General features: G+C 45.1%; 1 protein-coding gene across 2 annotated transcripts in view; it reads left to right on the forward strand.

Moving 5' to 3' along the window:
- Window positions 1-3473: 3473 nt before the first annotated feature.
- The window catches only part of LOC109898258 (neuroplastin-like), a 49374-nt gene continuing 37437 nt past the window's right edge, over window positions 3474-15410 (forward strand). For both annotated transcript variants that reach the window (XM_031833004.1, XM_031833005.1), the window contains exon 1: window positions 3474-3769. In XM_031833004.1, the coding sequence (XP_031688864.1) occupies window positions 3679-3769 (91 nt within the window). In that variant the 5' untranslated portion in view covers window positions 3474-3678. The remainder of the gene's footprint in view (window positions 3770-15410) is intronic.

Genomic DNA, 15410 nt, shown 5'->3' on the forward strand with positions numbered 1-15410 from the left:
AGGCAGACCATAACATACCAAGGCAGCAGCTACTCTTTCTACTCTTCGTTGTGTTGTGTTTATCACTGAGTGTCTAATATAGCATCCATGATTTGTATCATTGATTTGAGTGTCTATTTTGTTCATATGTAAATATATATATATATATATATATATATATATATATATATATATATATAAAAAAAGAAATGACTAGTTGATTTGGTAGATCTATTTCCGTTTTATTTTTGCGATGCTACTCGTTGCGATAAACGTCAGATTCAAATGAGAACAAGTGTTGTTTTTTTTGTGTTTAAAAAAACAAAACATCAGAAGTATTATTTATCATACACTGTCAGCAGGGCGGCAGGTAGCCTAGTGGTTAGAGCGTTGGGCCAGTAAGCAAAAGGTTGCTGGATTGTTGTTCTGTTGTTCTGCTCCTGAACAAGGCAGTTAACACACTGTTCCCCGGTAGGCCGTTATTGTAAATAAGAATTTGTTAACTGACTTGCCTAGTTAAATAAAATGTCAATCTTTGTCGGGGTCATCTACAGCAGCGGTGTAAAGTATTTAAGTAAAAATACTTTCAAGTACTATTTAAGTAGTTTTTTGGGGGTATGTGTACTTTACTATTTACATTTTTGACAACTTTTACTTTTAATTCACTACATTCCCAAAGAAAGGAACGTATATTTCACTCCATACATTTTCCCTGACACCCAAAATTACTCGTTACAATTTGACAGGAAAATGGTCCAAAGGTCATGCACTTTGTCAAGAGAACATCTCTGGTCATCCCTAGTCCCTCTTATCTGGCGGACTCACTAAACAGAGAACATCTCTGGTCATCCCTAGTCCCTCTGATCTGGAGGACTCACTAAACAGAGAACATCTCTGGTCATCCCTAGTCCCTCTGATCTGGAGGACTCACTAAACAGAGAACATCTCTGGTCATCTCTACTGCCTCTGATCTGGCGACTCACTAAACACAAATGCTTTGTTTGTAAATGAATGTCTGAGTGTTGGACTGTGCTCCTGGCTTTTTAATTTTTACTCAAGTTTAATACTTGAGACTTTTTTCCCCCACCACTGATCTACAGTATCTGTACATTAGGTGGCAGCAGAACTGCACTGTTCTAGGAACGCTTGGACAACATTCAGACCACAAATTGGTTCTTTCTTTTTGCTGATTTACCTGAAATATGGGGTAGCAATGAATCGATTCATGCTTGTACTGTATACATATGAACCACATTTGTGTTGAAAGTTTTCTGTCATTGCCTTGCAACTTTACCTTTGTATGATCTTGCAATTAATTGTAGGCCTAATTCTTTCAGGGATGGTCAAAAAGCAATGGAAGGTGTCATGTAAAGTTAACATGAAGGGTTTACAGTAGGCCTAGTGTTTATCATTTAGCCTAGGAGAGAGAAATGTTTTGGTCATTCAGACACAAGATAAGATCGATCATTTCCAGAATGATTGCCACCATGTACTAATGCTGTTGGACGGCTGAGTTGACAGTGAAATTGGATTAAAAGTCCCAGTAAAGCCTGACTGCAAACTGAGGTCAGGGCTTAGCCAGGTGTCTGTGTGTCTGTTTCAGACTGTGGTGGGGTCATCTTGACAAGTCAATCGTTCGAATAGGCAATTTATAACGGGTTGTAGTCTTAACATATGGAACATAATAAGGCACAATTGCCTTATTTTATAAAAAGTTCAACCAAGTGTTTCTTGCGCTGATTTCGAGAACCTCTGTCCAACTTTCATCACTCAAACTCTCCAGTCGCATTTAGTTATGCACACGCCAAAAGGGATTTATTTACAATTATAAACCGGGTGGTTCGAGCCTTGAATGATGATTGGCTAACAGCCGTATACCACGGGTATGACAAAACATTTTTACTGCTCTAATTACGTTGGTAACCCGTTTATAATAGCAATAAGTCACCTCGGGGGTTTGTGATATATGGCCAATATACAAGGGCCGTGTCCAGGCACTCTAAGAACAGCCCTTTGCCAAGGTATATTGGCCATTTACCACACCTCCTCATGCCTTATTGTTTAATCATAGCAGTCAAACTTGTTAAATCGACTTCCATTAATGGAAAATTATCTGGCGAGTGTAGTTTACGCTAGCTCGCAATAATTATTATTCTGAAGGAAAAACTAATTTTGATCATTACGTCGTTAGTTACGTAGATATTCCTTCTTAATTATCTCGGTAATGTTATGAAAATGGGGTTTATTGGTTAAATGTGGCAACTCCCTCTTGCTGCGAAACCCCCCCATATTGGGACAGTTTTCAGGCCTTGTGGGTGGGTTTTGAGTGGTTAGGTTAGTCTAGACATTTTTGAACTGGCAAACCTGCCGGCATAACATGAAGCAGTTAGCGCCGACCGAGCTGTGAAACACAGCTTCAGCTTGATCACCAAATTAATTGGGAAATAAATGAAACCACCACCAGCTAGCTAACAATCCATTTTAGTTTCACTGTCCGATCATTCAAAAAAGGGGGAAAACGAATAGTTTATTTTTTCTTCACCTTTCCACAAACAGTATTGACTACTGCATGGCCAGTGTGAGTTAGCATGCTAGCCAGCCAGCTTGCTAGATTTGCGTCAGGTGCTATTCTTCTAAATGCGGTGGTCACTGGATAAACTAACTATGAGTTGGAACATATTTAGCTGAAAACGAACTGGTATCTAGTTGTTGTTGCCCATGGTGGAATAATAACTAGCTAACCCGCTGGCTCCGGAAGCCTACAGTATGTCCCCTGGCATGTCGAGCTAGTTGAGTTTCATAAGAAAATGCCTGATATGAATCAAACACCGTAGCATGCCCTCCTCGGCGGGATTGTCAGATTCGTATTTCAATTGTTACTAATAATAACTGATTGAAGTTGGTGGTTACTACTGGTTTCAGATCCAAGGCGAGAGAAATTGTCCGCCATGTTGTATGTTTTGGTAAGGGCTCAGAGTGACTTCATGCACTCAAGAAGGCTCAACCAATCACCCGACGGGTTCTATGTCACGACTCATGGATATTCATGAGTTTTTTCCCTCCCTCCCTCCCTCCCTCCCTCCCTCCCTCCCTCCCTCCCTCCCTCCCTCCCTCCCTCCCTCCCTCCCTCCCTCCCTCCCTCCCTCCCTCCCTCCCTCCTTCCTTCCTTCCTTCCTTCCCTCCTCACCTCTCTATCCTTCTGGCCTTCTCTCCATCCTTCCTTCCTTCCTACCGCAGGTAATTTGGCACCTTGTAGACGGCTAATATTTATGTATGAATTGTATGTGGGCAGCCTACAATATGTGGTCTCGCGGGATTAGCCATGGTGGGTGAGAAATGTAGTTGCTTAAGCACAAACCATGATTAAATTGTTCCACCTGGGATCTCTCTACCCCCCTATTGCAGGTGAAATGTAAAATGGTAAGAGTTATTGTTAAGGCTAGGGTAAGAGCAGGGGTTAAGGTTAGGCACTGACCATTTTATCACTGCGCACCAGGCACTGCACAGGTGGCGTCAGCACCCTTCTGGTGAGCGAGCGCGCCGCTGTTTTTGCGTGACCTGATTGGAGAATTAGACGGGGCCGCTCTTCCATCAGCTCCGTATCTACCCGGTAACCCGGTCCACTCACACAATCATTCAGACCACCCCACCACACCCAATTTCCCCGCTACCGGCATCTACAATCGTCCACCCGAGTCGATGCTAGCTGAAAAAAGAAGAGCAGAAATGATGTCGGTCTCAGTGGCGTTCATTGGAGTGCTGATGCTTCATTTGGTCTCCTCACAGAACGGTAAGAATGTGAAGTGCACGCCTGCCTGCCTGCGGATTGATAGAAATACCGGGACATCATGGCTTCATGCGGGTTTTTGACTGGAGACACATTGATTAAGCTTTAAAATCATATCGTTGCTCAGGATTGTAATTTTGTGCGTCAAATCATTGCAGTGAATATTGACTTATTTTATCCACATGATTTTCAGTGCATAGTAGAAAATAGAACCCCCTCTTATATCTTTTATTTAATTATTTATGTTCATACCCAGTCAATGCAGTGAATAGAAGGACAGAATAAAGGCTTTAAATGTAATGAAATTAGAACGGAATAATATCTCCCATGCGAGCCATTTGTTATAAACGGTCAATAAACCATATCTTTGATGGTTTCCGTTGTTAATATAAACACTACTACTTTAAAATTAAACATCAAGATAAACATTTAGACTAGTTAAATCTGTGTCCACAAAGTACATTTTGTAGTTTGTACGTTAAATCTTTATGACCGTTAAATCGTCATTAGAATGTGAAGGGGACTTGAACGTGATCCGAGGGGCCGTTGGTTGGTTTATAACAAGGACAAATACGTACAGAAGGTTAAAGGAGAGGGGCAGGATTCAGAAATCATCATGCACAGTAAAGTAAGCTGTGATATCATCGACCATCCATAGTCTATGTCCTACCAGCCCAAAACGTTCTTCCTCCTTGTCATTTCAAATAACAAGTAGGCTACATTAATAGTACATTCACCTGCGACTGGTCAGGTCATGGTACATCACTAGTGGCGGTTGGTGCTGTTTAAGATGAGGGAGGACAATCATTTTTTAATGAGCATGGCCTTGTTTCTATTACAGCATATTGGATGACTGCTATTCACATTCCATTCACCCAGTTCAATGTAACATGGATAGGTTTGGTCTACTACATGATACTGTTCCCTATACCCATCATGGGGGGTTAGCCAGCTAGCCATAGCCAGCTAGCTAACATATCATCCCTCTGTTTGAGCCAGGTATTTGAGTAGGCCAGACTCGGCGCCGGAACAGATCAGTTGGATGGCCCCGTAGACGGGCCCTGTTATTTCACTGGAACTCCTATATGTGCACACACTTGCACGTTCACCTTTTGTTGTTTGTTTAGGGAAGCTTACAGTTTATCCTACCATTTCTACCTATCCGTGTGCCAGTTAAGATAATTTCTATATGTACATCTTCGTGGAACAGTTCCATTTCAATAATTACGTTTTTGGTTTCTCAAAATCATTGTCGTGTGGTTAATACTTAGAATCTGAAGTAAAATGATAAAAATGTTACAATTTAAAATGAACTACGGTGAGAGTAGTCGCCTCTGTCATACAGACAGATTGATACTCTGTGATCCATTGGCGGCTAAAGACACGAGAGCATAGAACTCAGAGATAGCCTATAGGCCAATGAGGCAGGAGACCTATAATTCCCTTAGAATTCAGAGATAGCCTATAGGCCAATGAGGCAGGAGACCTATAATTCCCTTAGAATTCAGAGATAGCCTATAGGCCAATGAGGCAGGAGACCTATAATTCCCTTAGAATTCAGAGATAGCCTATAGGCCAATGAGGCAGGAGACCTATAATTCCCTTAGAATTCAGAGATAGCCTATAGGCCAATGAGGCAGGAGACCTATAATTCCCATAGAATTCAAAGATAGCCTATAGGCCAATGAGGCAGGAGACCTATAATTCCCATAGAATTCAGAGATAGCCTATAGGCCAATGAGGCAGTAGAGCTATAATTCCATAGAACTCAGAGATAGCTTATAGGCCAATGAGGCAGGAGACCTATAATTCCCTTAGAACTCAGAGATAGCCTATAGGCCAATGAGGCAGGAGACCTATAATTCCCTTAGAACTCAGAGATAGCCTACAGGCCAATGAAGCAGGAGACCTATAATTTCCATCATCAACTAAGTAAGATACCATATTAGCCTAAAACTGAGAAATAAAAACAGTAGAAAACAGTTATTTCAATCAAATTAATCTCTTTTCTCCATCTGTCTGCCTCCCTTTTTAAAAATATGTCTTGACTTGAGCTATTGCTAGTGAAGTTCAACATTGTATTAAATCATCACAGGGTCTGCCTGGAAACTGTCGCTAAAACTTGCAACATCGTAGCAACTAGCCTATTCCAGGCCCTAAAAGTTTCCTGCGCCAGTGAGCTCGGGACAGAAAGATGTTTCCACTGGGTATATGGGATCATGATATTTTGCTCTTTCACACTGAGGCTTAGTGATTTTTTGAGGCCGGGACTGTTGGAAAGATAAATAAATACTGAGGAATTATCATTCACAATGGAGTGTTACAACAAACAAAAAAACAGACTTTGTTGACTTGTGTGAGGCGATGAAAAAACAAGTGGTGTAAGTGGGGAGTTCAAAGTTAAACGGAAAAAAGATGTTGACAAAATGGGCACTTTCCTACATATTTATGCATTCTGGAGACACACCATATCCCCCCCCCCCCCACACCATACCCCCCCCACACCATACCCCCCCCCCCCCCACCATACCATAACCATACCCCCCCCCCCCCACACACCATACCATAACCATACCCCCCCCCCCCCACACACCATACCATAACCATACCCCCCCCCCCCCACACACACCATACCATAACCATACCCCCCCCCCCCCCCCCCCCACACCATACCATAACCATACCCCCCCCACACCATACCCCCCCCCCCCCCCACACCATACCATAACCATACCCCCCCCCCCCACACACCATACCATAACCATACCCCCCCCCCCCCACACACCATACCATAACCATACCCCCCCCCCCCCCCACACACCATACCATAACCATACCCCCCCCACACCATACCCCCCCCCCCCCCCCCACACCATACCATAACCATACCCCCCCCCCCCCCACACACCATACCATAAACCATACCCCCCCCCCCCCACACCACACCATACCATAACCATACCCCCCCCCCCCCACACATACCATACCATACCCATACCCCCCCCCCCCCCCACACCATACCATAACCATACCCCCCCCCCCCCCCACACCACACCATACCATAACCATACCCCCCCCCCCCCACACCATACCATAACCATACCCCCCCCCCCCCCACACACCATACCATAACCATACCCCCCCCCCCCCCCCCCACACCATACCATAACCATACCCCTCCCCCCCACCCCCCCCCACCCCCACACCATACCATAACCATACCCCCCCCCCCACACACACCCCATAGTCCATACCATACCCCCCCCCCCCCCACACACACCACCATACCATAACCATACCCCCCCCCCCCCTCACACACACCATACCATAACCATACCCCCCCCCCCCCCCCACACACACAATACCATGAAACCTATACCCCCCCCCCCCCCACACACCATACCATAAACCATACCCCCCCCCCCCCGCCACACACCATACCATACCATACCCCCCCCCGACCCCCCCCCCCCCATACCCCCCCCCCCCCCCCCCACACAACACCATACCATAACCATATAACCCCCCCCCCCCACCCCCCCCCCCCCACACACCATACCCTATCCCCCCCCCCCCCCCCACACACCATACCATAACCATACCCCCCCCCCCCCCCACACACCATACCATACCCCCCCCCCCCCCCCACACACCATACCATAACCATACCCCCCCCCCCCCCCCCCCACCACACCATACCATACCCCCCCCCCACACACCATACCATAACCATACCCCCCCCGTTCTTGAAGCTACATTTTAAAATATAAAATGTTCTTAAAACACATTTATCTTCACACATATTTTTGACGCTTTTCTCCGACAGCCGCAACTCAATCTGCTAGACGTGTTCCCACGCTCACTGCCCAAATTGCTGGCTTCCCAAACACACTTTGATTTTAAACAATCCACAGCAATTTTTTGGTTTGTTTGTTAAAGAAGCTAATGATCCTCATTAAGTCATGCTCCCTCGTGAAGTATTTAGAATCATTTTTTTGTTGTTGGCAGGAATGATTTAGATAATTTTGGCGAAATTATGGAATTTACTTTAGGGTAATCCAGCATCCTAACAGTGCACTGTGCGCCCAACAACTTTCCTTTCCAATTCACTAGAGGCTGAAACCATCTGTATATAATGATGAGATATTCATCTCTTCACCCTAAAAATCTGCATTCCAAAGGCAGGAAGGCAGGTGAAAAGCTTAGGTCTGCTTATTATTCCCATAGAAACGTACTGGTTTTACACTGGACAGATTTTGGCGAGAGTGAGACCTCTCGCTTCACCTCTTCCTCTTTGCTGAAACTACCGTGCATTCGGCAAGTATTCAGACCCCTTGACTTTTTCCAGTCAGAGTAGCTCCACCAGTCCATTTTGCTGCATGTGTCTAATGTCGCCCCCTATCCTTGAAAAGAAGAGTTGATTGGTTAACTCTTCACAGAGAGAGAGAGAGACGCACAACAAGGCACTGTGGAATGGAATTGATTTCATTCTCAATGGGGTCGTACTTTACTCTGAAATAGCCCCCCCCCACTGCATCCAGTCCCTATAGAGCTGAGTTGAGATGTGTTTCACCTCTTCTAAGTCTTTAGATAAAAGGTTTAGAATGGAACACTACAGCCTAGTGGGATGGAAGCTTCTATTCTGTTCTGTTGATACATTTAGAATGGAACACTACAGCCTAGTGGGATGGAAGCTTCTATTCTGTTCTGTTGATACATTTAGAATGGAACACTACAGCCTAGTGGGATGGAAGCTTCTATTCTGTTCTGTTGATACATTTAGAATGGAACACTACAGCCTAGTGGGATGGAAGCTTCTATTCTGTTCTGTTGATACATTTAGAATGGAACACTACAGCCTAGTGGGATGGAAGCTTCTATTCTGTTCTGTTGATACATTTAGAATGGAACACTACAGCCTAGTGGGATGGAAGCTTCTATTCTGTTCTGTTGATACATTTAGAATGGAACACTACAGCCTAGTGGGATGGCAGCTTCTATTCTATTCTGTTCTATTCCGTTCTGTTTATACTTTTAGAAGGGACCCCTACAGCCTACTGGGATAGGAGATGTTCTATTCAATTCAATTATATTCTGTTGATACGTTTAGAGTGGACCACTACAGCCTACTGGAACCTAGTGATGTGGAAGCTTCCACAGTGGACCTATTTTATCATACCTGCTAATTATTGAATGATTCAGCAAGCTGGCTCATAATCCCATTGTTCAGATTCAATGGAACTTTATTTGTATGTGATACAGAGACGTGTTGTTCTCACAAGGCAAGATCCTGTTACTGTGTATCAATTACTGTTTGAGCCATATCTTTCCCTGAATGCCTCCGGAGTTGTGCAGTGGACTGAGGTGCTGCATCTCCCTGCTAGAGGTGTCACTACAGACCCTGGTTCCATTCCAGGCTGTATCACAACCGGCCGTGATTGGGAGGAACCATAGGGCGGTGCACAATTGGCCCAGTGCTGTCCGGGCTTGGCCGGTGTAGGCCGCCATTGTAAATACAAATTTGGTCTTAACTGACTTGCCTAGTTTAAATAAAGGTTACATAAAATATATGCATTTTTAAAGTATCAGTGTGCTAGCTAGCCTACCTGCTGTCCTTACACCTGTCTGTCTAGAGGCAGGCTAAACACACCTGTCTGTCTAGAGGCAGGCTAAACACACCTGTCTGTCTAGAGGCAGGCTAAACACACCTGTCTGTCTAGAGGCAGGCTAAACACACCTGTCTGTCTAGAGGCAGGCTAAACACACCTGTCTGTCTAGAGGCAGGCTAAACACACCTGTCTGTCTAGAGGCAGGCTAAACACACCTGTCTGTCTAGAGGCAGGCTAAACACACCTGTCTGTCTAGAGGCAGGCTAAACACACCTGTCTGTCTAGAGGCAGGCTAAACACACCTGTCTGTCTAGAGGCAGGCTAAACACACCTGTCTGTCTAGAGGCAGGCTAAACACACCTGTCTGTCTAGAGGCAGGCTAAACACACCTGTCTGTCTAGAGGCAGGCTAAACACACCTGTCTGTCTAGAGGCAGGCTAAACACACCTGTCTGTCTAGAGGCAGGCTAAACACACCTGTCTGTCTAGAGGCAGGCTAAACACACCTGTCTGTCTAGAGGCAGGCCAAATGCACCTGTCTGTCTAGAGGCAGGCCAAATGCACCTGTCTGTCTAGAGGCAGGCCAAATGCACCTGTCTGTCTAGAGGCAGGCCAAATGCACCTGTCTGTCTAGAGGCAGGCCAAATGCACCTGTCTGTCTAGAGGCAGGCCAAATGCACCTGTCTGTCTAGAGGCAGGCCAAATGCACCTGTCTGTCTAGAGGCAGGCTAAACGCACCTGTCTGTCTAGAGGCAGGCCAAATGCACCTGTCTGTCTAGAGGCAGGCCAAATGCACCTGTCTGTCTAGAGGCAGGCCAAATGCACCTGTCTGTCTAGAGGCAGGCCAAATGCACCTGTCTGTCTAGAGGCAGGCTAAACACACCTGTCTGTCTAGAGGCAGGCCAAATGCACCTGTCTGTCTAGAGGCAGGCCAAATGCACCTGTCTGTCTAGAGGCAGGCCAAATGCACCTGTCTGTCTAGAGGCAGGCCAAATGCACCTGTCTGTCTAGAGGCAGGCCAAATGCACCTGTCTGTCTAGAGGCAGGCTAAACACACCTGTCTGTCTAGAGGCAGGCCAAATGCACCTGTCTGTCTAGAGGCAGGCTAAACGCACCTGTCTGTCTAGAGGCAGGCCAAATGCACCTGTCTGTCTCGAGGCAGGCCAAATGCACCTGTCTGTCTCGAGGCAGGCTAAACACACCTGTCTGTCTAGAGGCAGGCCAAATGCACCTGTCTGTCTCGAGGCAGGCTAAACACACCTGTCTGTCTAGAGGCAGGCTAAACACACCTGTCTGTCTAGAGGCAGGCTAAACACACCTGTCTGTCTAGAGGCAGGCTAAACGCACCTGTCTGTCTCAAGGCAGGCTAAACACACCTGTCTGTCTAGAGGCAGGCTAAACACACCTGTCTGTCTCGAGGCAGGCTAAACGCACCTGTCTGTCTCAAGGCAGGCTAAACGCACCTGTCTGTCTAGAGGCAGGCTAAACACACCTGTCTGTCTAGAGGCAGGCTAAACACACCTGTCTGTCTCAAGACAGGCTAAACGCACCTGTCTGTCTAGAGGCAGGCTAAATGCACCTGTCTGTCTCGAGGCAGGCTAAACGCACCTGTCTGTCTCGAGGCAGGCTAAACGCACCTGTCTGTCTAGAGGCAGGCTAAACGCACCTGTCTGTCTAGAGGCAGGCCAAACATACCTGTCTGTCTAGAAGTAGGCCAAACTCACCTGTCGGTCTAGAGGCAGGCTAAACGCACCTGTCTCTCTAGAGGCAGGCTAAACGCACCTGTCTCTCTAGAGGCAGGCTAAACACACCTGTCTGTCTAGAGGCAGGCCAAACATACCTGTCTGTCTAGAAGCAGGCTGCACGCACCTGTCTGTCTAGAGGCAGGCTAAACACACCTGTCTGTCTAGAGGCAGGCCAAATGCACCTGTCTGTCTCGAGGCAGGCTAAATGCACCTGTCTGTCTCGAGGCAGGCTAAACGCACCTGTCTGTCTAGAGGCAGGCCAAATGCACCTGTCTGTCTCAAGGCAGGCCAAATGCACATGCCTGTCTAGAGGCAGGCTAAACGTACCTGTCTGTCTAGAGGCAGGCCAAACTCACCTATCTGTCTAGAGGCAGGCTAAACGCACCTGTCTGTCTAGAGGCAGGCCAAACATACCTGTCTGTCTAGAGGCAGGCCAAACATACCTGTCTGTCTAGAGGCAGGCTAAACACACCTGTCTGTCTAGAGGCAGGCCAAACATACCTGTCTGTCTAGAGGCAGGCTAAACACACCTGTCTGTCTAGAGGCAGGCCAAACATGTCTGTCTGTCTAGAACCAGGCCCAACGCGCCAGCAGTGAGCTCCTTAGTTACAGGTACAGCTCTGCTCTGTTCTTGTCATCCCTCCTTAGTTACAGGTCCAGCTCTGCTCTGTTCTCCTCGTCATCCCTCCTTAGTTACAGGTACAGCTCTGCTCTGTTCTCCTCGTCATCCCTCCTTAGTTACAGGTACAGCTCTGTTCTGTTCTCCTCGTCATCCCTCCTTAGTTACAGGTACAGCTCTGCTCTGTTCTCCTCGTCATCCCTCCTTAGTTACAGGTACAGCTCTGCTCTGTTCTCCTCGTCATCCCTCCTTAGTTACAGGTACAGCTCTGCTCTGTTCTCCTCGTCATCCCTCCTTAGTTACAGGTACAGCTCTGCGCCATTCTCCACGTCATCCCTCCTTAGTTACAGGTACAGCTCTGCTCTGTTCTCCTCGTCATCCCTCCTTAGTTACAGGTACAGCTCTGCTCCATTCTCCACGTCATCCCTCCTTAGTTACAGGTACAGCTCTGCTCTGTTCTCCTCGTCATCCCTCCTTAGTTACAGGTACAGCTCTGTTCTGTTCATCTTGTCCTCCCATTTTTCTTCCTTTCCTTCTTTCATAATGTTTGCCATTTTGTCGTTATTCATGATGTGATTACTAAGATGAATTATAAAGGTCAAATGTCACAGAATTAAGTAGAACTCCTCCTGTTCTATCTCTCTATGCCATCTTCAGTTTAGGTTCAGGATTAATGCCGGGGTCTTGATCAACAGTCTTCGATTGTCTTTTTCTCTTTTAATTTGCTGACGTACACACACACTCCCCTCCCACACATTTGAGTCAGACTGTCACTGAGTCTGTCTGAATCTATCTCCAATCATCTTTTTCCTTTCTCCTCACCTCCTTCTCAAAACCACAGGAAGAAAAGGCCTTAGGGAAGGAAGGAGGCGAGGACAGAGGAGACCCTGTGTTGGTACCCTGGTTAAACTAGATGGGAAAAACGTTGCTGTTGTTTTACTTCACTTAGTGAGCAAAGCTTTCCATCTTGTTCAACCAGACTGTGTTGTGGCAATTCATGTGTTGTGGCAATTCTTTTAACAATGACTCTCAACACGGTGTGTGTATGTGCGTTGTGTGTGTGTGTACTGTGTGTGTGTGTGTACTCTGTGTGTGTGTGTGTGTGCAAGTGTTCCACTTGGCCTCAATGCCAGTAAGGTATTGGGTGATTCCACTCCAGCGTTTTATTTTGGGGGGGGGTCTCAGATTGTTCTGGAAATTCTCACATAGAAACTTCATTAGGAGGAAGGATGTTTGATATGATTTTTACATTTTTATGTTGATGAAATGGACTGTTTTTATTAATCTCCTTGTAGACCTACAGACACGCCTCCTGTGACATGCAAACCTTACCGGCCACGTTGCGTGCACTCCTCAATAAATGTGTGTGTGTGTGTTAGTGTGTGTGTGTGTGTGTGTGTATGTGTAAATGTGTGTGTATGTGTGTGTGTGTGTGTGTAAATGTGTGTGTGTGTGTGTGTATGTGTAAATGTGTGTGTGTGTGTGTGTAAATGTGTGTGTGTAAATGTGTGTGTGTGTATGTGTAAGTGTGTGTGTGTGTGTGTGTGTGTGTGTATGTGTGTGTCTGTGTGTATGTGTGTGTGTGTGTGTGTATGTGTAAATGTGTGTGTGTGTGTGTGTGTATGTACACTACCGTTCTAAAGTTTGGGGTCACTTAGAAATCTCCTTGTTTTTGAAAGAAAAGCAAATTTTTTTGTCCATTAAAATAACATGTTAATGTTGTTAATGACTATTGTAGCTGGAAATGGCAGATTTTTAATGGAAAATCTATGTAGGTGTACAGAGGCCCATTATCAGCAACCATCACTCCTGTGTTCCAATGGCACGTTGTGTTAGCTAATCCAAGTTTATCATTGTAAAAGGCTGATTGATCATTAGAAAACCCTTTTGCAATCATGGTAGCACAGCTAAAAACTGTTGTTCTGATTAAAGAAGCAACAAAACGGGCCTTCTTGAGACTAGTTGAGTATCTGGAGCGTCAGCATTTGTGGGTTCGATTACAGGCTCAAAATGGCCAGAAACAAAGACCAAACTTCTGAAACTCATCAGTCTATTCTTGTTCTGAGAAATGAAGGCTATTCCATGTGAGAAAACTGAAGATCTCGTACAACTCTGTGTCCTACTCCTTTCACAGAACAGCGCAAACTGGCTCTAACCTGAATAGAACGAGGAGTGGGAGGCCCCGGTGCACAACTGAGCAAGAGGACAAGTACATTAGAGTGTCTAGTTTTAGAAACAGAAGCCTCACAAGTCCTCAACTGGCAGCTTCATTAAATAGTACCCGCAAAACACCAGTCTCAACGTCAACAGTGAAGCGGCGACTCCGGGATGCTGGCCTTCTAGGCAGAGTTCCTCTGTCCAGTGTTCTTTTGCCCAGCTTAATCTTTTCTTTTTATTGGCCAGTCTGAGATATGTCTTTTTCTTTGCAACTCGGCCTAGAAGGCCAGCATCCCGGAGTCGCCTCTTATTGTCATTATACAGACAACATGATACAGACAACATCTTGATGTCATTTTACAGACAACATGATACAGACAACATCTTGATGTCATTATACAGACAACATGATACAGACAACATCTTGATGTCATTATACAGACAACATGATACAGACAACATCTTGATGTCATTTTACAGACAACATGATACAGACAACATCTTGATGTCATTATACAGACAACATGATACAGACATATTGGTGTCATTATACAGACAACATCTTGATGTCATTATACAGACAACATCTTGATGTCATTATACAGACAACATCTTGATGTCATTATACAGACAACATCTTGATGTCATGATACAGACAACATCATGGTGTCATTATACAGACAACATATTGGTGTCATTATACAGACAACATCTTGATGTCATTATACAGACAACATATTGATGTCATTATACAGACAACATCTTAGTGTCATTATACAGACAACATCTTGGTGTCATTACACAGACAACATCTTAGTGTCATTATACAGACACCATCTTGGTGTCATTATACAGACAACATCTCAGTGTCATTATACAGACAACATCTTAGTGTCATTATCCTCCTTTTCGTGTGCTCTAACATATGGTATATGTCTAGATTCTGAAATACACATCTTCACATTCATTTATTCAAATTAGAAAATAGGAATATCTCAAAAGTACCCTTTTTTGATTTTGTACATTTTAACACTTATTATTTAAAACAATATATTGTACATCAAGTACATCAAATGTACAGAGTGGGTTTTCTGCTAATTATGTAAGTAATCATCAATTATTTGAGCACCACCAACACAGTGAATGGGGAAAATGGATTAAAAGGGATCTCCTTCTGCTGGTTATTTGCTGACTGTGCAATCCTAAAGGAGGGATGTGATTGGTTTATGACCTATAATGTCAATGTCTATGTTATTCAATGGGTAAGTATCAGAGAAATCACTGATTTCACTGAAATCACTGATTTGCTGACTGTGCAATCCTAAAGGAGGGATGTGATTGGTTTATGACCTATAATGTCAATGTCTATGTTATTCAATGGGTAAGTATCAGAGAAATCACTGATTTGCTGACTGTGCAATCCTAAAGGAGGGATGTGATTGGTTTATGACCTATAATCACTGGATTCTCTGGTCCCACCTCACGACTTTCTCTAAACGGTTGTGTTTTCTGTTG

This window comes from Oncorhynchus kisutch, linkage group LG10 (assembly GCF_002021735.2).
Source record: "Oncorhynchus kisutch isolate 150728-3 linkage group LG10, Okis_V2, whole genome shotgun sequence".
NCBI classification, from domain to species: domain Eukaryota; kingdom Metazoa; phylum Chordata; class Actinopteri; order Salmoniformes; family Salmonidae; genus Oncorhynchus; species Oncorhynchus kisutch.